The 21,380-nt window shown below is 46.3% G+C and overlaps 2 protein-coding genes across 3 annotated transcripts; both read left to right on the forward strand.

Moving 5' to 3' along the window:
• Positions 1-3,436: 3,436 nt before the first annotated feature.
• Positions 3,437-8,096, forward strand: LOC310831307 (uncharacterized protein). Its single transcript, XM_083711862.1, has 7 exons — positions 3,437-3,573; positions 3,952-4,060; positions 4,488-4,608; positions 5,269-5,358; positions 6,277-6,363; positions 6,686-6,796; positions 8,012-8,096. The coding sequence occupies exons 1-7, from the start codon at positions 3,521-3,523 to the stop codon at positions 8,077-8,079; spliced, it is 639 nt and encodes a 212-aa protein (XP_083567988.1). The 5' UTR covers positions 3,437-3,520; the 3' UTR covers positions 8,080-8,096.
• A 930-nt stretch (positions 8,097-9,026) lies between these two features.
• On the forward strand, positions 9,027-21,098 carry IGFALS (insulin like growth factor binding protein acid labile subunit). 2 transcript variants are annotated; one of them, XM_083711550.1, is made up of 2 exons: positions 9,027-9,496; positions 16,487-21,098. In XM_083711550.1, the coding sequence occupies exon 2, from the start codon at positions 16,699-16,701 to the stop codon at positions 18,280-18,282; it is 1,584 nt and encodes a 527-aa protein (XP_083567676.1). In that variant the 5' UTR covers positions 9,027-9,496; positions 16,487-16,698; the 3' UTR covers positions 18,283-21,098. The 2 variants fall into 2 exon arrangements, with proteins under 2 accessions (XP_083567676.1, XP_083567675.1); XM_083711549.1 differs by lacking the exon at positions 9,027-9,496 and adding an exon at positions 14,701-15,312.
• Positions 21,099-21,380: the final 282 nt, after the last annotated feature.

Below are 21,380 nucleotides of genomic sequence, written 5' to 3' on the forward strand. Positions count from 1 at the left end.
CACAATCTCTTTAAAATATCTTTATCTTTAACAGATGACTTGGTCCTGTGACTGTCACTGCTAGCGTAGTCTATTTCAGCGCAGATTTGCAATGTTTATAGAAGTGCTAAAGATGTCCTATTTGCTTCAGTTGCAGATACATTGCGTTCACATGTTTCTTTGTCCTGGTTTCTTTATTTTTGAGAGTGACCCACTTATGGGAACTTGAGGATCTCCCTGCTTTGGCAACTTTTGCCATCTGGAATGTATATTTTGGAGCCTCAATTGCTGCAGAAGCTGCTGTGGCAGAAATTCCATTTTCTCCTGTTGTGCGTAATACATTCTCATGAGTCAGTGCTGTGAAGCTGAAAGGTGAAAAAAGAATACATGTGGATCAGCCCAAGCCCCACTAACAGCAAAGAATGCCAGAGAACTCTGGCAAAAACAGAATTGGAATCAGAAATTGTCACTGTTCTCTTACTCATCCCATGTCTGGAACGGAAATCTTTCCAGCACAGAAGACTGGTATTCCTTGTTGCTGTTTCAGTCCGCAAAGGGCACATACTTGATTATGCCCCTGTCCCCATCTGCATTTCCTTTACATTGAAATGATCAGGGTAAAATGACATACAGGCATCTCCCAATTTACGTGGGGATTACGTTCCCCAGGCACTGTGTGTTTAAGTGAAATAGCATATATTTGAAACACCATTGACAAAGCCTGACCCCCCCCCCCGCTTCTGCCCCTTTTTGTGACTTTTGGGGTCACTTCTGGATTCAGAGCAATCACGCACATATCAGGTTGCTGCCTGTTGTGACAATATATAACTTACGTAGTTTACCTAATTATGTAAATTAAGTAAGTTATGTAATTTTGCCCCAGCAGGTGTTGTTCTGGGCAGAAGACGAACAGCAGTGGAATGGAATGAATGAATGGATGGATGGAATAGAAAATGATGCCTTCTTCCATCCCTACTGTTCTTGATTTAACTGTACATAGGCTGTCAGTGTAATCCCAAGTTAACTACTATTCCATATCTTTCTGGATGAGCAAACGCTTTAATGAGGGGAGGCTAATGCATGGCAGTATTAAATGTCACATTTTGAAAATCAAAATGGAACTGCACTGTCATATTGATGAGAAATCATCGTTGCCAGTTCCATCCCTACTTGTTCCTTTCAAACAAGTATGCTGAACTAAGAAATTCCAAAGATGATGTAAACTATGATTTCAGCCTGTATATTCCAGTTGAGGGAAAATCCATTTTTTCAGCTCAGAGAGACTCAACGCTGCAACACATTTTGCAGTGTATTCAATGGGATTAAGTTGCGACAAATCTCAGCAGATATCTTATTTAACTGCATCTTGATGTTCGAAAGGCATTCTGCTCTGGTGTTGCCTGCAGCGCAGTGCAGAATGTGTATGAACTAATGTGTACATTTTGGCTAAACATCTGGCAAATACCATGATAATTACAAGGAGGGATTCAATAATGAAAGTGCAGTGACCTGTAATGGTGACATGTATGAAACCAGGAAACCAGCATTTTTACATTTTAAGTTTTGCACATGATGCAATTTAAAAAGACCCAGAGCCTTAAACAAGTGACAATGGGAAGAACCAAAGTATTGCTACTTCTACTGCCAAGGAGCACACCCTTTAATTATAGGGGGGGGGGGTTGCAAGTTCTCCATCATGCCCCCACCTCAAGTTTTCTCCATGGACATTTTTTGTTTTAAATTGAAGATGTATATATTTTTGAAGTTGCTTTTGTTTTGGTGTCTAGCAATACAGATTCCTTTAGTTGGTTGTGAAACTGAGCTAATAAGTGCAAATCCCCACGTAAGGAGTGGCACGTCTCTTTCTTTATCTCATTGTATTGCTTGCAGTAGATATCGTGCTTGGCATGATAGGTGTCTCTCTTCTTTTCATAGAAACAATTACGTCTTAGCATCTCACTTTATGGGAAAAAATTTGCAAATTAGATGATAAATTGCATGGAAAAAAATCTATGATGATGAAAATGGTAGCGGGAGATGTGAGGAAGTCCAAAGAAGTTATGAAACTCTGTTAAAAGTAAGGTTGTTTATTGTCTTTGTACTTTATTCTGTAAAAACCCCTAATAAAAATTATATTAAAAAAAAAAAGAAAAAAGAGAAAACGGATACCAATTTGTACATGCCTCTTCATTTTAAATACTAGATTAAAAGGGAAAATAAACATATTATGGCAAGCAGAGCATCCTGTGGTGTGTTGCCGTTGTAAAAGAAACCAAGATGCCTTTGTATTTGCTGTTTGCACCCCTAAAATCAATTCCATATGTTGATTTTTTTTGCCATGTTTTGCACATTGTACTGTATATACGTATTGCATACTGTATTTTTATATGTGTAGTACCTTCAAGCATAAATTTTGTACATAGTGGCAATATTGTAGCTAAGGAGAAGATGTTTATCTCGGCAATTTTGCAATTTGTGTGTCAAAATAAACAAGTTAATATATGTGGCTGTCATCTGTGGAACTTGCTTGGCAATACCCATCCCTTAAAACGTGGTGCCCCAATCCTACGCAGGTTCAGGCAGATGTCGAGTCCCACCGACAAGGCAGACATGTTGGCTGCACAAGCCGTGGGTGTTGGAAGGTGGTGGGATCCAAGTCCTACGAAAGAGCAAGCAAAGAGGAGCAAGAGGAGTGAGAAACTGCCCTATGAGGAAAGATGACCAGATGACCGTGAGGCTTTTCAGTTTAGAGGAAACGCGAGTAAAAGGAGACATGATAAAGGTGTATAAAAGGATACATGGTGTAGACTAAGTGGATAAACTTTCCCCCCTCCCTCGTAACATTTGAAGCTGAATGTTGGAAGAGACAAAATACTTCTTAATGCATAGTTAAACAATGGAATTTGCTCCCACAGGAGGCAGGTATGATTTGGATATCTTTAAAAGAGGATGAGGCTATCAGTGGCTACAAGCTGGGATAGAAATGTTCGACTTTCACTGTCAGATGCATGATACCTCTGAATGCCAGTTGCTGGGGCTCACAAACAGGGAGAGCTCTTGTGCTCAGGTCCTGCCTGTGGGTTCATCTGGTTGGCCTCTGTGAGAACAGGATGCTAGACTACATGGGCCACTGACAGCAGACTTATATTATTATGAAATGGAGAGAATGGGAATAGAAGCAACTAGCATCACATGACTGGGAAAAAGGAGTCTGGAAAACTACTCCCCAGATATTCAACTCCTGGCAGGATTTAACTTTCTGTCCAAGGCTCTCATGGGTTGCTTGTATAAATTCATCAGATTCTGGTGGAATTTATGGAGACAGAAGAAAATGGGAATAAACCTGGCCTCATGGGAGCAGCTGTCTAAAAATAAATAAGGGGTTTCCACTAATCCCAATTTCAAGTCAAAGCCTATGCTGTTACCTCACCTGTTGACATCACAGAGATGCTTACATGGTCCAGGCATTTCTCTTTGTCTCCAGTGCTCCTGAGCTAAAGGGAGAGTGGGTGTCCTTGAGACAGAGGAGTTGCTTTTCGCGATGGAGGTGACTAGGTATCAGTTCTCTAGGTCAGCCAACAGTTCTGAGGAAAGGTAAATAGATAACCTTGGGGATGGAGTGAGGCAGGAAGGGGAGATGGAAAATCAAGGTGTCATTCAATATTGATTGGTGGCAGCTGAAAGATGTGTCTTGCTCAAACTTCAAAAGTTGAAGGTAATTAAAATATGGGGTTTGGATGTAATGGGAAAGATGATACATTCTGTCAAAAGATGCTCCTTATGGAAGGGAACAGACGGCCACACCCATCATCCAAGAGCATTGGCCACGCTGGCTGAGGCTGATGGGAGTTATCTAGCAGCAACCCTAAAGGAGAGGGACCCAATGTTCCCTGTATTCACAGCTGCGATTCTCGTGAAGCATGTTTTATTTGGGAATCTGATACATTCACCAACCAACTGCTTTTGTTCCAGGGTCCTTGCTCACTACAGTGAGGTGTCGTTATTGCTGGAAGGGCGGTCGGATTTTCCAGAAGAGCTGAAAGGCACCAAAAAGGGAATGTTGTACCTCACCCAGTACAAAGTAAGAAGGCTTGAGGGGTGAGGCAGGCTGGCCATAATATAATAAGAGAGCTCATAGCACCTCCCTCACCGTTGGTAGGTGAACCTCTGACATCGCCTTGAGCTTGGGAGTCCCAGACCACAGCGTGAGGCACCAACCTCAGGCTGCTGGTTTTGGGTGTCATTGAAGCACAGAACGTTTTAATTATGGATGACTGAATGAATAGTTTATTGTTCTTTGGCCGTGGAGGCCTATCACATAAACACCCTCACACTAATGCACACATCCCAAAGCACCTGTAAGCATCAAAATAAGTGTGCACACAATATATCCCCGCCCCTATTCTCCTTGCAGAAATGGAAAAGGGGGATATTTTGAGCTGTGCCACCTTTAGTTCCTTGCAACACTCCTCACTGCTTTTTGAATGGCTTCTTGATTGCTTCCCTAGATGATCTTCCAGCACAAAGATAAGGGATCCACCATCATTCGTTTCCCACTGCAGCTCTTAGGAGATTGTGTCCTAGAGGAAGAGTCGGGCTCCAAGCCCCAGCATATCAAAGGAACCCTGAGTATGTATCACCACCTTGAGTCTATCGGCCGCTGTGTGTGATAGTTCTCAAAATGAGAGAGAACTCCCTTTGATGGGTTATTATAGGAATGGAGGAAGCTGCCATATACTGAATCAGACCATTGATCTATTTAGCTCAGAATTCTTCAACATAATTCATTGCAGGCCTTATTGTCTTTGCAAAGGTAGAATCATAGCTTTTTACCACTTTGGGAGAAAAAATATATATTGGCGCAGATTACAACACAGGTGGCGCTGTGGTCTAAACCACTGAGCCCCTTAGTCTTGCCGATCAGAAGGTTGGCAGTTCGAATCTCTGCAATGGGGTGAGCTCCCTTTGCAGTGTCCCAGCTCCTGCCAACCTAACAGTTCAAAAGCACGCCAGTGCAAGTAGATAAATAGGTACTGCTGCAGCAGGAAGGTAAACGGCATATCCGTTTTCTCTGCTTTCCGTCACGGTGTGGCATTGCACCAGAAGTGGTTTAGTCATGCTGGCCACAGAAAAGCTGTCAGTGGACAAACGCCGGCTCCCTCGGCCTGAAAGCGAGATGAGTGCCACAACCCCATAGTCGCCTTTGACTGGACTTTACCATCCAGGGGTCCTTTACCTTTTACCTTTACAACATGAGCCCAATGTCTTACTGTAGCCTTTTCTCCCTAGCATCCACCCAAGGGGTCCTTGTCTTCAAATTTACCTTCCAGTACGGAGCGTCTGATTGCCTAAACACGATAAAGGGTCTGATTGATGCAGGTGAGGAACTAGACTGAAAGGCCCTCCCTTTGTTGGATATCAAAGGCCCACTCCTTCCTCTCTGTCCCATTTAAAAGGCAGGGGCCACCAACTGGAGAGAGCATTTGGTCAAAAAGGCAGAACAGTTTTATGTCAGGATGTGCCTTTAATTGGGAATTGGGTCCATTGCAACAGAGGTGCTGAACCTTTTGCAGCCCGAGCTTTCTTTCATTGGTTACTCCAGGTGCTACATTCCAGTGGTGGGTGGGGCAAGAGGGGGAAAGTGGGTGGAGCAATAGATGTGACTCTCAGCTTTGTAAAATAGTCCACAATCCAGCCACGCAAATGTGAGAAATTATTATTTGTTATATCTGCTTTGATTTTTTTAAAAAATGATTTTATCCTTGCTTTTTAAATCATGGTTCTTTGTGTGTTTGTTTCTGTGTATTTTAGTCATGATTTATATAGAATTGAGAGAGCCAGTGTGGTGTAGTGGTTAAGAGCGGTAGTCTTGCAATCTGGGGAACCGGGTTCGCGTCTCCGCTTCTCCACCTGCAGCTGCTGGGTGACCCTGGGCCAGTCACACTTCTTTGAAGTCTCTCAGCCCCACTCACCTCACAGAGTGTTTGTTGTGGGGGAGGAAGGGAAAGGAGAATGTTAGCCGCTTTGAGACTCCTTAAAGGGAGTGAAAGGCAGGATACCAAATCCAAACTACTCTTCTTCTTCTTCTTCTTCTTCTTCTTCTTCTTCTTCTTCTTCTTCTTCTTCTTCTTCTTCTTCTTCTCTGCTTGGGGAATTCTTTAGCAAGGAGTTTATAAATTTTCTAAATGAAACAAAGATGCATACAAGATGCATACAAGTGTTGCGTGTGTGCTTGTGAATCTATATATCTATATCAGACATGCTTTTCTGTCCCCCGCCTTTTTGTTAATCTAACAGACATACTGAGAGAAGGGACGAACCTCCAAGAATACCCCACTGCTTCCATCTATACCTATGCCTACCCCTCTGCACCCCGGGCAGCCCGTAAGTGCACCAATGGTCGCCTTTGGATAGTGGGTGCAAGTTGGCCTACTAAGGAAGCTCAGACTCCTGGCCTCTTAATGCACAGCTGAAAAGCAGATGGGCTCTCAACTGACTGTTATCAAATCCAGTGCTGTGCTACTGCTACTGCTGCTGCTGTTTAACTAGGGCTGGCAATGGTAGTTTGTTCAGGGCGCTGAGAGTTGGCGGGGGACCCCTGTTCCCCTCACAGAGAGGAAGCTCTTTCCTCCTTTAATTTATACTTTATGTATGCTTTGTGTTCCTGATCCCAGTTTTCACTAGGTGCCTCTCCTTCTCTCCACAGGTTCTCTCAGCATGCTCCCCCTGTGGCCTCCCCCTTATCCTGGCCCACCAGACCTCCCCCCTCCCTATTCCGAAGTGGAAGGAACGTCTCCAAGAGGGAGCAGGGGCTCAGGTAAAATCAGCTGGCCAAGCGCTAGCTCCATGGGCAGTTGCCGGGCAGGGCCCACCAGTCAGGGCTGAATTAAGACATTTAAGGCCCTAAGCACTTAAAAGGTTTTGGTGCCCCATATGTATCTAATTCAAAATAGATAGATAGAAAGATAGATATATATATAGAGAGAGAGAGAGAGAAAATTAAGCTTTTGCTTAATGGTTAATCCAGCCCTGCCACCAGTACGAGTGCTTATGCCAGCCCTTCCTTGTCAGGCTGCTGAATGTACGCGCCTCCATTTTAATTCCCTGCAAATGCTCCAATGTTGGCTGCTCCAGGGCATTGTGGGGAATTAAAACGGCAGCTCCCAGCCAGGGGCTGCCACACCACCAGTTCCAGGTAAGCCTAAGGAGCTCCACCAGGGGGCACTCTTAACCAAGAGCTGCCCTTGTAAAGCAGCATATACTAGGTCTGGGCTGGGGAGTTTGTGGTCCTCTAGAGGCCACTGGACTCCAGCTACCACCATCCCTGATTTCTGGCCATGCTAGCTAGGGCTGATGGAGTCTCAACATCACCCAGAAGGCCACAGGTTCCTCATCCCTGTCAACTGTGCTCATGTCCTTCAACCTTGCCACATCTTTGGTTCTGGAAATGTTCTCTGCCAGAGGAATTGAACATGAAATAGTTTATTAGAACTATGTAGAACAGGTCTTCTCTCCTTCAGTGACTTTCTCCCTCAGCTTCCAGCCCTGCTGCTTAACCTCCTAAACTAGATATAGGAGGTGCCCTTAAAGGTATACTCACGTTTATCCTTCACCGGAAAATCATAGTTCTTCACTCGGCACAGTATAGCAGCAGAGTGACCAAAGAGGCTGCAGACTCCTCTGAGGTAATTTGAACATTTGCATAGTTTGGCCAACCATGTCGTACAAACCAAGGCTGTGTACCATACATTTAAAGCACCCCCAAAGAATCATGGGAATGGTAGTTTAACCCCAATTAGATGCAATTCTCAGCATCTTTGAAAAAACTACAGTTCCCAGGATTCCCAGGATGGGGAAGGAAATGTGTTTAAAATGAACACAAGTCAAGGTCAGCACTGGTCTGGCTGCTTTGAGCCATTCTGGGCCTAGAGGGCAGAACAGGATATGAATTTGGTGAAGGAATAAACTATTTTTTTTAAAAGTGGCGTAGGGGAGCATTGGATGATGTGGATATTTTCTCTCCCTCCTACAGAGATCCACGGGGGCTGCTGTCACTGCAGAGGACAGAGGATCCAGGATCATGTTAACAGGCAGGACTGAGGAACAAGTGCATAAATGTACTTTTCTTTAAAATTGTATCCGGTTTTTAACTTTTATCTTTTCATTTCCTCTTCCAAGATTTCCTGGTAGGCCAGTGATTCTGCTGGGCAAGCAACCAAGGGTTTCCAAACATAAGAACTTAAAAACAGAAGAATAGACATGCTAGATCAGGCCAGTGGCCCACCAAGTCCACCATCCTGGTCTCCCTACCAGATGCCCCCATGAGAAGCCCACAAGCGGGACCTGAGCACAACAGGATTTCCCCGAGTGATTCCCAGATGCTCTGTCTCTGACAGTGGAGGCAGGACTGTGGAGGCAAGTCCGGCAGTCATGACTCGGGCTTCATCCACCAAATCTTTGGATTTGTTTTATGGAATGTCTATGCTGCAGTGATTTGGAGCCTGTAAATATAAAGAAAGAAGAACACAAGGGCTGGCATAAAAAAAACACAAACACCACAGCTTTAATTTGGAGAGTGACTCCAAAGGTTGCACAAGTGCCACACTCCCCTCTTATCTGTGACTTGAGCAGACCCAGCACCTCAGCTCTGTGTCCCTTTTTATACTTTGCATCCTGATTGCAGCATCCGGGCTTGATGAGGAGTGTGACCCTCACCTGTTCCAAGCCCACTCCAGCTGAGGAATCACACACCTTCTCCCAGAGCTAGCAAGCCCCACCTGGCCAGCTAGGGAGCTGGGCCGTGGACCATTGCCTGCCTCAGCCTCCCTTTGCCTCAGAGCCTGCCGTGTTTGTGTCTGGCTCTGGTGATGGGTCCTGCTGCTCTGGTTCCTGTTCACGGACCCCCAGCCCCTCGTCATCCTCCGTCACCCTGTGAGTACTTCCTACACCAACCTCTCCTTCCCCACCCCCAGCTTGCTCCGGTGTGTCCAAGCTGGGATCCTCTTCCTCATCTTCCTCCTCCCCATTGTCCTGCCAGTTCATGACCCTTAGGAAGGTTTGCCTTTAAATGTGAACTGAATTCAATTTCTCTCCCCTCCCCCACCCCTCTGTGGTCCATGTGTGCAGACACAGTAGCAGATCCGGCAACAAAATGTTCCTTGTCTTTCACCCAGGGCCAGCGCAGGGTGAGGCCACAACCTCAAATGTGGAAGCCCCTGAGGTGGTGTTCCTGAGGGCACCCTGCCTGCCTCCACCATTGATTTCACGAGATGTTGCCAAAACCACGTGGCATTTTGAGGAGCTTGTGAGATCTCACCCCTCTCGCCTGAAGTGGCGAAACGGGATGCAGCGCCCCCGCTTCCACTGATAGGATGACAAGGTGCCACCTTCCTCTACCTTCTGCCTATGTTTGTTTGTGGAGTTGGCATTTGCATCCCCGGCCCAACGCTGGCCAGAAAGTTCAGGTAGTCACAAGGACGCCTGTTCTCGCCAAAAGTTGGCGTCTCCTCTTGCCAAGGTAAATTTTGCATTGGACAATCATTATCTAATCTGATTGGAGTGCAACACATTCTGTTCATACAAACAATTTCTTAGAAGAAACTAACTGCAAGTTGCGTTATGGATGGCAGTACCCCAAAATGTCTAAAACGCTATGCATTCCTCACTTCCCCAATCAGGGTGAAGTTCTAGGGGTGGAGGTACCTGGGTTTGTCTTGGCCTTTGAGGAGAGATCACTGTAGGCTTGTGGTGTTTTGTAAACAAAACAAATACGTATTAGAAAATGTACAAGTAGAGAAGAACTGAAGGCAAGCAACATAAGCAGGTGGTAGACCCCTTGCTTCACATCAGATCTTCCCTGGGAGAGCTACACAACACCCAGATGAGGCTAGCTGAAAAGGTCTTCGTAGTTGCTCCCAGACTTTGGAATACCTTTCCTAGAGAGGCTAGACTGGCTTCCTCCTCTTTGTTCTTCCACCGACAAGTGAAGACTATTGTATTCCTGCAGGCTTTTGGGAACTGGAAAGGGCTTTAAACAGTGCTGCACTGTTTTTAATATCTGTATTTTAACTGGGCTTTTTTTTCTATTGCTTTAATTTTATTATAGTTTAATTACTCTTTAGCTATTATCTCTTTTTCTTTTTTTAGCTTTCTGTGTTTTATTCATGCTCATTTTAATTTTTGTGAGTTTCCTGGAGTCCCAGTTCTGGGAGAAAGTTGGGATATAAAATAAATATGATAAAAATAACAGTAGTCCATTAAGGCAAATGAGATGCTGCCCCACCAAAATTCAGCCAGCCCCCACTTCCCTGCCTTCTTACTTACAACTAATCAGGGGAGGCTCTGCCTGTCGTTGGCTCTCGCTCCACCCATTGGTCTCCCTACCTTTTGCCCTACGAATCCCAATGGGCACTACAACTGAGGATGCTTCCATCCTTTAGCTCACAGCTCTCTCTCTCTGTCTTGCTGTTACATCGCAGCTGCTTTGTCCACTACTTCACACATGCACTCCTACCTTCTCTAAACTCCAATGGCTTTTTTCATTTAAAGCCTCCCAGACTTATTTATCCTTATTCTGAGGTTGCTTTTGAGAGCAAAAACCAGTGTGGTGTAGTGGTTAGTGTGTTGGACTAGGACTTGGGAAACCAGAGCTCAGATCCCCGGTCTGCCATGAAGCTCAGTGGGTGATCTTGGGCCAGTCACTGTCTCTCTGCCTAGGCTGCTTCGCAGGGTTCTTGTGAGGATGAACCATGCATGCCTCCTTGAGCTCCTTGGAGGAAATGTTGGGGTATCAATGCAATCCTTTGCTTGGCATCCGTCTGTCTCAGGAGACAATGGAGAAGTCAAACTGTTGGCAGGTTGCAGCGCCTGCTGTGGTCGTAGAGACCAATGTAGGAGAGACATGTTTTGTTGCAGCTGGGCAGACAAAGGCATCCAGCTGAGCTGCTGCAGATGAGCGCCCATACCTTACGCCAGTGTTTTTCAACTTTTTTGGGCAAAGGCACACTTGTTTCATGAAAAAAATCACGAGGCACGCCACCATTAGAAAATGTAAAAAGATTTAACTCTGTGCCTATATTGACTATATATAAAGTAATTCTCTTGAATAGGAATCAAATAAACACAAATAAAGTATTTTATAATTACTTTATTATGAAATAGTAAGTAAACAGAAATATGAAAAATTATAAAATACTTTATTTTTAAATCTTTCGAATTTTTCAATTTTTCCCACGGCACACCAGGCAACATCTCGTGGCACACTAGTGTGCCGCGGAACAGTGGTTGAAAAACACTGCCTTACGCCAATCAAGTTGAGCTTATAACTTGTAACTGCTTCCTCCTGCCTTGTTTTTGCTGAAGTTACCTCTCCGGGATACAAGCTCGGGCAGTGTATTGGGCAGAGGTCTTCCGCTGCTTAGACGGCAATAAGGAAATATATTTATTTTTTTGAATTTATATATTGCATTTCCTCCTCAAGGAACCCTGGGCAGCAAACAGGTACAATGATTAAAAACAAACAGAGAGTAAAAACATTCTAAAAAGTTTAAAACATTCTAAGAACAATAACAATTTTAAAAGAATCTATAAGCGGTTGCAGATTTTAAACATTCTAAAAGCAATTACATTTAAAAGCATTCTTCCAGGCAGCGATTATGAGCGGGTTGCCTGATCGGGATGGTTGAAATTTCTCAAGAGTAAACAGAGAGAGTTTTGACCAATGATGGCTGCTGAAGCCTTCAGTGCCAAAAAGCTGTGTTGGGTTGAAAACTGCTGGAGGTCTGTTTCCCAGAAATGCGCATCATTAAAATGTGCTGTCAGGAAATTTTGGCTACCCAGCAAAACAACAAACAGAACCCTGCTCCGCCTTCCAACAGATTCAGTCAATTCCTGTGTTCTTTCATCTGGGAAAGGTAGCAAAACTGTTCTTTCTTAACACTCTCATTCCTGCCTTAATTCAGGTGTTCTTTTGGGATGCAGATGAACTTGTGTGTCACTTTTGAGGCAATAGAAATGAGAGATGGAGCCTTTTCCACAAAAGCTTCCCCTGCTACAATTATGGAGTGCATTTCTAGGATGCTTTGGGGGAAGAAGACATGACTGTTTACAGTGGTATGATACTGCTTTAAATCTATAGTCCAAATGAGGCCAATATCATGCTCTGGTCTGACACTGGGTAAGAGAAAGAGGTAACAGTGGTCAGATGTTGCAGGACCTCAGATAGCTCCAGGTGAGCAAGACTGGGGCCTCTTCACCCTCACCCGCTTGTGGAGAACTTCAGAGCCTTAAAGGGCTGAACCCTGTGGCCAGGTAAAAGGTAAAGGGACCCCTGACCATTAGGTCCAGTCGTGGCCGACTCTGGGGTTGCGGCGCTCATCTTGCTTTATTGGCCGAGGGAGCCGGCGTACAGCTTCCGGGTCATGTGGCCAACATGACTAAGCCACTTCTGGCGAACCAGAGCGGCGCACGGAAACGCCGTTTACCTTCCCGCCAGAGCGGTACCTATTTATCTACTTGCACTTTGACATGCTTTTGAACTGCTAGGTTGGCAGGAGAAGGGACCGAGCAATGGGAGCTCACCTGTGATGTACTGCGGGAGGCATCTCATTCCTCAGGCTCAGGGGAAGGTGCCTTCGAGGGTCCAGGTTCTGGTGGTCTGCAAGGTTCTTCTGGGTGCTCCCATCCAACATCCTCAAGGTGCAGTGGGTATTCTGATCCTCAGCAGGTCAATTCAGAGATACAGCTTCTTAGCTGCGACATCTACAGCAGTTTTTTTCAAACTCGGGTCACAAGCTGTTGGACTACAACTCCCATCATGCCTAGCTAGCAGGACAAATGGTCAGGGATGATGGGAATTTAAAAGGCTGCTTTAAAGAGATGGGGCTGATAATGTTATGTATAGCGTTCCTACCCTGTATTTTAGCTAGAAAGGCTGTCAAAGCAGCTTAAAAAGGTCTGTGACTGGATTGTAGCCTACCGTACAAAAAGTAGAATCGGATACATTTTCTGCCCACTTTTTGTTCTGGCTCTGACCACCACAGCCATGCGGCCCCCAGAAAGCTTCCTATGAAGGAATGAGGTCCTTGCAGTGAATAGGATGCCTGGCCTCTGCTACAAAGGATCCAGGCATTTGTCCCATTTGAAAAACACTTTCCAACATACATGTATGTGGGCGTTCTTAGTATGAGCACCCATGGCTTTCTTTTTTGTCATTCCTAACGAAATTCCAGCTTCTGTTTTTTCTTGGCTCGAAGGTCTCTGCTGAGTCAGGTCTTTTTTTAGAGCTTTGGCTGATTACGACTTGTGTCAATATTTACTTAGCGCCTGTCCGATTGTGTGCCTTTCCCATTTCTCCTTTTTGATCTATAATTTCCAAGAACAGAATGCTAAAATAGAGTGTTCTGTGTCTGTGTGTCCATGTGTGTGTGTGTGTGTGCATTGGGGAGAATCTAAGTTATATAGAGGAGAAATATAGGCTGTGTGTGTGTGCGTGTGTGTGTGAAGGGTTGAAAAGCCCAGCGCTCAGGACAAGGGTGTTGCCCACATACCCATCTGCCTTTTCTCTTGGGGCTCCATTCTTTCCCAAATGTGTCCAAGCATTTTTCTCCAATCGGACAATGTTTAAAGAGCTTTATCCAAGCAAATAGAGAACACTGTATATCCTGGATTGGGCCTTGCTCTTCTTTGCCAGGTACTGCTCATTATCAACAAATAATTTTGCCCCAGCCCTGCAAATGCTTCAACTAGGGGAGGGGGGACTTTTTTTTTCAGCCCAAGGGCCACATTCACTCAGGGAAAACCTTCTGGGAGCCACATTGATCACTACAGCACACAGAAAAGGACCTTTAGCAAAGTCCAGAGGGGAAAAAAAAAGAAATCTTGACAACTCTTTACTGAGCAAACTGAATGAAAACAGTGTATAATTTGATGAGAAAGGAACAGAGAGTGTTTTGTTTTTCTTAGCTCAGGCTTTACACATAGCTGGAAGGCATGCAACAGAAACATACAGAGGAAAAACTTCCTCAGAACTATGCAGCTAATCGGAACTCATGCTACCACAGTGAAGATCAAGCCACTCTCTGCCTGGCTGCCAAGCAACACCTCCACAATACATCCTTGCTTGGCATGATTTAATATTAACAGAAATAACCCTTAAATTGCCCATTGAATGATCCCTACTGTTGGACTTCCATCAAGGACAAGTGGGGTTATGGCTTGGAACAAAGAGGAAGTCTCCCCCCCCCTTCCATGCCATTTTGAATAGGTGCAAGATTCTACACTAGGGTGTTTCTGTAGTTTGGATTTAACACAGTCCTCTTCTCTTCACCCTGGAACTTGCAGCTTCCAAATGGGAAGCTAAGCTCCAGTTCCCAACACTCTTTGCAGAGCGCAGGTCCCCCTATCAGCAGACAGCATTCTTGGGTAGCTTCTAGGTCCCAGGTGGCAGTGACACCTGCCCTGGGATGGGCAAAGGGACTTGAGTCAAAGGGCTGAATCTGGGAGCTGCCCACCATGTCAGCTTTCCGCAGTACTCCTCCTCCTGGTGTAGCATGGCTCCAGGATTCAGCCTGGAAGGCTGCTCAAAAAGGAGCGTGGCTTTCGGGGTGAAAACGTTCCCCCACCTTTGCTGTAAGTTTGCAGCTTGGTGCTGGAGGTCTCAGCTGACGTCTTGAATTCTTGGCCAAAGAAGCAATGGGAAACTGTAGCTTCTTTACAGATCTAGCTCCAACCTAAGCAAAACAGACAGGTCCCCTTCATGAAAGGGCCATAGCCCAGTGCTTTGTTTGCAGAAGGTCCCATGTTCAAACCCCAGCATCTCCAAGGAAAAACTAGGAGGTGGCAGAATTGGGGGCAGAAAGGAAGGCCTCTGTCTTGGAAAGCTACAACCAGTCAGATTAGATAACACAGTGTTAGATGGTCCCATAGTGTGACACCTCCTTCTATCCTCCCTATAGACTGGGTCATCAGGGTAATTCCTCTGTGCAAGAGCTGGCCATTAAGGAGAGCCAAAGGCCCGTCTAGAGGCCAGTCACATGCTTCTGGGAATCCTACAATCAGAGCGTGAGGGCAATAGCCCTTTCCTGTTTTAGTGTCGCAGCAAGGGCTAAAATCCAGGCTGTGTCACCAATGCAAACCTAATGGTATTCCTAAACCGGTGATGGACTGGTTAAAAGCAGCCTGTCCATAGACTGCTGGACAAGCGTCAAGGCGCTTGCTGCTGTATTGCTACATTAGCAGCAGGCGGGGAAATGCAAAGAGCAGAACTTGCCTGAGGTGGCTGGGCGGACCTTTGCCTCCCCAGACGTTCACCAGCAAGCATGAGGATGAACAAAGGTAAGGGGAGAATGTTGTGTTTTCCAACAATTCCTTTCTGTGTGTTTCTTTAGAGCTGTGCAAGGCAGTCTCCGAATGAGTGCAAGTCAGCCTCCCTGCCTCCTCCTCCCCAGCTTGGAAGAGCAGGTGGGCTGTTGTGATGAGCAAGAGAATCAAAACGATCAAGGGGCTTGAGGGGTGTCTGTAACAATCTGGAACTTTTTAGTTTGGCAGACAAAGTAAGGAACCGTATGAGAAAGGTGTACAAAATGATTTGTGGTGTGGAGAAAATGGAGAGAGAAACGTTTTTCTGCCTCTCTCGTAATGCTAGAATTCGGGAACGTTCAGCGGAGTTGAGCGGTTGGGAGGTTCAGACAGACAAAGTCCTTCTTTGCACAGCACACAGTTAGACTGTGAAATTTGCTCCTACAGGATGCAGGGATGGCCAGCAAATTGGATGGCTTTAAAAGAAGTCTAGACAAATTTATGGAGGAGATGGCTGTCACTGGCTACTACTGGAGGAAGTATGCCTCTGAGAGCTGGTTGCTGGAAATCAGAAAGAGAGCGGGAAGGAGAGCTTTTGTGCTCAGGTTCTGCTTTTGGGCTTCCAATAGGGGTTTTGTTGACCCCTAGACTAGATGGATGCTGGACTAGGTGGGCCTTAGTTCTGATCCGGAAGGGTTCTTCTTCTTTTCTTATGACTGGTCATCCTAACTCAGAGAGAAATTGCAGCTGATGACCTAAGGATAGAAGGAACTCTCTCTTTGAGGTGAACCACATAGGCCTTTGGCTCTGAATCACCTGTATTCAAATCTTGTGATATGCCCACAAGAACGTAAGAAAATCCCTTCTGGATCTAACCCAAGGCCCATCTAGACCAGTTTCCTGTTCTCACGGTTGCCAACCAGATTTCTAAGGGAAGCCTCCAAGCAGTACCTGAGGGTGGCAGCAGTCTCCCCAGTTTAGATTCCCAGCAGCTGGCATTCAGAAGCACCAGACTGGCCCAAGGCATTTTGGCACCTGAAGCAAACCACAACATGCCACTCCCCGCCAGGGAAGAAGGGGTGAGTGAAGATCTACACCTGGGGAAATCAAATCACCTGATGGCTGAAGGAGAGTCATTTTTGGGGGTGTTACATCAGCGCAGCTTGTTTTTTCCCTGGTTTGAGAGCTTCTGTCACTATCTGTCCCACAGGATCAGTGTTGGCGTTGACTCTCATTTGGCTGTTGGCAGCGAGGTCTCAGCCCCTCGAAGCGGGGGCCACCAACGAACAGGCCAGCCCCGAAAAGCAGAAGTGTCCCAGCCTGTGTGGTTGCAGTTACGACGAACACAATGATGAGCTGAGTGTCTACTGCAGCTTGCGAAACCTCACCAGCCTTCCTGAAGACGTGCCCAGGGCGGTGAGGATGTTGTGGCTGGAGGGAAACAATTTCACTTCCTTGCCAGCTCTTGCTTTCAGGAACCTCTCCAGCCTGGAATTCCTCAACCTTCAGGGCAGCCACCTGTCAGGCATTGAACAGCATGCCTTCCATGGCTTGGAGGAACTCTACTCCTTGCTCCTCCAACACAACCGGCTGAAGTCTCTGGCACCCAACATCTTCCTCCATCTGCAGAACCTGGTTTCCCTACATCTCAACAACAACCAGTTTAGCAAGATTGAGGAAGGTGTGTTTGCTGGGCTCTCCAATCTCTGGTACTTGAACCTCGGATGGAACTCCCTGGTGGTCCTGCCGGACAAAGTGTTTCACGATCTGCCCAACCTGCGGGAACTGATCCTGGCTGGGAACAAGCTCCACTATCTCCAGCACCAGCTCTTCTACAGCCTCAGTGAGTTGAAAGAGCTGGACCTGAGTGGGAATTCCCTGAAGGGCATCAAGGGCAACATCTTCACGAAGCTGCAGAAGCTGCAGAAGCTTTACCTCAGTCAGAACCAAATCAATGCCATCGCCCCACGGGCTTTCATGGGCATGAAGTCTCTGCGATGGTTGGACTTGTCCCACAACCGCCTCACCATGCTTTTTGAAGACACGTTTGCGGGCCTTTCAAGCCTGCATGTGTTGCGCCTCTCCAACAATTCCATTGCCAGTCTGAGGCCAAGGACCTTCAAAGACCTCCAGTACTTGGAGGAGCTGCAGCTGGGGAACAACAAGCTCAGAAGCCTGCCGGAAAGGGCCTTCGACAAGCTGAGTCAACTGGAGGTTCTCACGCTCAACAACAACCATATCCAAGAGATCAGGGCTGGGGCTTTCCTTGGTCTTTCCAACATGGCTGTGATGAACCTCTCTGGGAACTGCCTTAAGACCCTCCCAGATTTTACCTTCAGGGGACTCAGCCAGCTGAACAGCCTCCACTTGGAAAACAGCTGCCTCAGCAGGATAAGGCCACAGATGTTCTCCGACCTTTCCAGCCTCCGGAGGCTCTTCTTGAGACACAACGCCATCTCAGAAATGGAGGACCACAGCCTGAGCGATTTGCACGAGCTCCTTGATCTGGACCTCAGGCACAACCAGCTGAGCAGCCTCTCCCCAAACCAGTTTGCAGGCCTCCGGAACTTAGAGTACCTCCTCCTGTCCTCCAACCAACTGCTAGACATCTCTCCTGAAGCCTTCACTCCACTTCTGCGCCTCTCCTGGCTTGACCTCTCCAGCAACTGTTTACAGGCCCTGGAGAGTGACATCTTCCGCTCCTTCCCCAGGCTGGGATATCTGAACATCGGGAACAATTCACTCAGAACCTTCTCGGTGGATTGGCTGAGCCCTTCGCTCGTCCAACTGTGGCTGGAAGGGAACAAGTGGCAATGCAACTGCTCGCTGAAAGGACTTAGAAACTTTGCCCTGCAGCACCCCAGTGTTGTCTTGCGGTACACACAGTCCATCACAGAAGGAGATGCTCCTGTATATACTTATAACAACATCACTTGCCTTAGCCCCGGGGAGGTAGCAGGACTTGATCTTCGGGACATCCAAGACACCCATTTTGCCGATTGCTAAATACTGGTACTTTTTACTTGGTTTCCTCTGCCCCCCCAAAAAAGCGCTTTCTGTATAGTTGGTGTCAGCATGCTCTTCTGGACCCCATGATTTGACTAAATGCATCTCTTGCAGAGGTGGCCCTCAGCCTGATTTTATATGGCCCTTGGGCCTTTGCAAGCGATCAATGAAGACTCCTGGCAAGAGAGGACTGCCCTTCCACTGGTGGGAAGAGAAGAGAGGGAGGCGACAGAAAGAAATAAAAGAGGGTGGCTCCATTTTAACTCTCTCCACTACCAGTTTTGGCCCCACTCACAGAGGCCCCTGATGGATTGCCCCAAGGGAAGGCGTCCCTCAACAGAAAAAGGTTGCTCAATGCTCATCCCTGATCTATTGGGAAAGGGGGGGGCACGGTCCCACATCTGTGCCTTTCAACACCCCCTTTCCCCTTACTTTCTAGACACGCTATCCCCTGGAAGGGGCAGCCTGTGGGGTGGGTGGGAAGATTTTCATAAGGTTTCCATTTCAGCAGGCAGTCTCAGGTGTGGGTGGGTGTGTTTCCTCCCCCAGCACTATTAGGACAGTTACAGGTAGGTAGCTGTGTTGGTCTGCCATAGTCAAAACAAAATTAAAAAAATGCATTCCAGACCAACTAAGCTTGTTATTGGTATGAGCTTTCGTGGGCATGCTTCTTGGTATCTGAAGAAGTGTGCATGCCCCCGAAAGCTCATACCAATAACAAACTTAGTTGGTCTCTAAGGTGCTACTGGAAGGATTTTTTTTTTTTTTTTTGCTTCGACTATTAGGACATTTATCCTCCTCTGGCACCTTCAGAACTGCACTCCTGACCACAAGAGCCTGACACAATGTACTTGGCATGCTCAATTCCAAGTTGAGCAACCGAACGGGCTCAGCAGATGCAGGAAACGCCATGATGTGGCAGGTGCTCCATGTGGCAATATATACCCATTAGGCTTGGCACCAGCAGGTGTCACCCTTGGGCAATTGCCAGGGCCCTGAGGTCTTAGCAGGGCCCACCTCTGATATTGCCTGCCCTAATAATGATCACTGCAGAGTCTCCAGTGTTCAGATCTTGGAGCCTGCAATGTAGTACTGCTTTGGGGCGTCCTGTGGAATTGAAATGGTGCCTCTCAGACCCACAAGGGGTGCCACCTGGTGCTGGTCAAAGCACGATTGCGGCCTGCTGCTGTTTTTGCTGACAGGTACGCATGTCAGGGGGAGGCTCCGATGTAGGAGCAAGATCCAATACATATAGAAATGTAGGAAGCTGCCTTACCCTGAACCCAGACCATTAGCCCATCTAGCTCAGTATTGTCCACCCTGACTGGCAGCAGCTCTCCACAGAGTTCCAGGCAGGGGTCTGGAGATGCCATGGGTTGGACTCAAGACCTTCTGCATGCATAGCAGATGCTCTGTGACTGTGCTAGGATGGATATGGTGTCAAAATCCCCATGGGAGCTTTTTGGCAGCTTCCCCATGGATGCCACATACTCTTATAAACTGCAACAGGTTAATAAACTTTCAGCTATGGCAGAGCTTTTTGGTTTTTCTGATGATGCTTTGTCTAAATAGGAACCACGAGATCTGAGCAATGGCTGTAATGTAGGTAAGTAGATAAAACAGAGCTTCTTCGAAACTTCTTGTGCCTGAAGAAACTAAATCAATGAGTAACACCAACAACATAAATACTGTGTTGTAAAAATGCAGAGACCAATCGCAATTCATTTCTCCATCTCACCCAGGCAGAATCTCTGGAGAGAAAGCAAAAGGCACATGAAGGATTGTCACATTATGTTCAGACATCTCATTCAATTGGTGTGAATTCTGTTTACGAATACACAATCTGTGTTATGCTCCACCTCTGCTCTTGGAGGCAGTATGACTCTGAAGGCCAGTTGTTGGGAACTGCAAGTGGGAAGAGTGCACTCAGGTCCTGCTTATAGAATTGCAGAGTCGGAAGGGACCCTGAGGGTCATCTAGTCCAACCCCCTGCAATCTTTTGCCCAACATGGTGCTCAAACCCACGACCCTGAGTGCTTGTGGGCTTTCCAGTGGGGGAGCTGGTTGGCCCCTGTAAGAACAGGATGTTGGACTAGATGGGCCTTTGGCCTGATCCAGCAGGGCTCTTACGTTCTTAATGGAGCTTGCAGATAACTTCCTTCTGGATTTGCATCCAGAGAGGCATAGATTCCCCTCCCTTAGATCAGCCACGTTTTTGCAACAGCCTTTAATCAAGAAAATCGTGACCTCAAGCAGATGCTGACCATGGGACCCTCCTCTCCAGGCAGACATGCTATCACCTAAATTGCACTGGACAGATGCAATAAAATGTTTAGTGCTTGGGAACCAGTCATGGCCAATCAAAATTCAGAAGATTTTTTATTGTTTATCTCATTGACCTACAGTTCTAAACTGTTAGATGATACCATTCTAGATAGTCTAAGAAGTGCTGGTTGTGGAATTTCTGCTCTGGGGAATTGTGGCTATCAAAATTGTGCAATTAAGATTTTATTTTTTCTGGTTGAGACTGCCGATTGATCTTATTGATTCAGAGACTGGAAATATCTCACACCAAATAGTGAACTCGGATGATGAGCATTGACAGAAATAAAGCTAAAACAGGCCTCACTGAGTCATGAGTATCTGCCTACTTGTAGGAGCCCCAAGATTTGCAAAAGTACAGGGGGGGAAATGCTTAAAATAAATACAACTCCAACAAAAAAAAAAAGCAGAAGCAGCTCAATCACCATGGAATATTGAATATCAGTTGTAAAGTCAGGAGAGGAAAATAACAATAAATATCTCATTGACCTGCAGTTATAATCTGTTATTGATTATGTCATTCGAAATAGTCCAAGAAGTACTGGTTGTGGAATTCTGCTCTGGGGAATTGTAGTTATCAAAATTGTGCAATTAGATTTTATTTTTTTCTGGTTGAGATTGCTGATTGATCTAAAATAAAGTCAGGAGAGTAAAATAACAATCAAGTGGGGAGAGGAAGATTGGATTGCCCTACCAGGTGGTTGGAATTTGGGAGCCCAATGTACTAAAGGGAACAAGTGTAGAGATCCCCAAACTTGGACCTATACAGATGCAAC

Source organism: Podarcis gaigeae (assembly GCF_964106915.1).
Source record: "Podarcis gaigeae genome assembly, chromosome: 14".
NCBI classification, from domain to species: Eukaryota; Metazoa; Chordata; class Lepidosauria; order Squamata; family Lacertidae; genus Podarcis; species Podarcis gaigeae.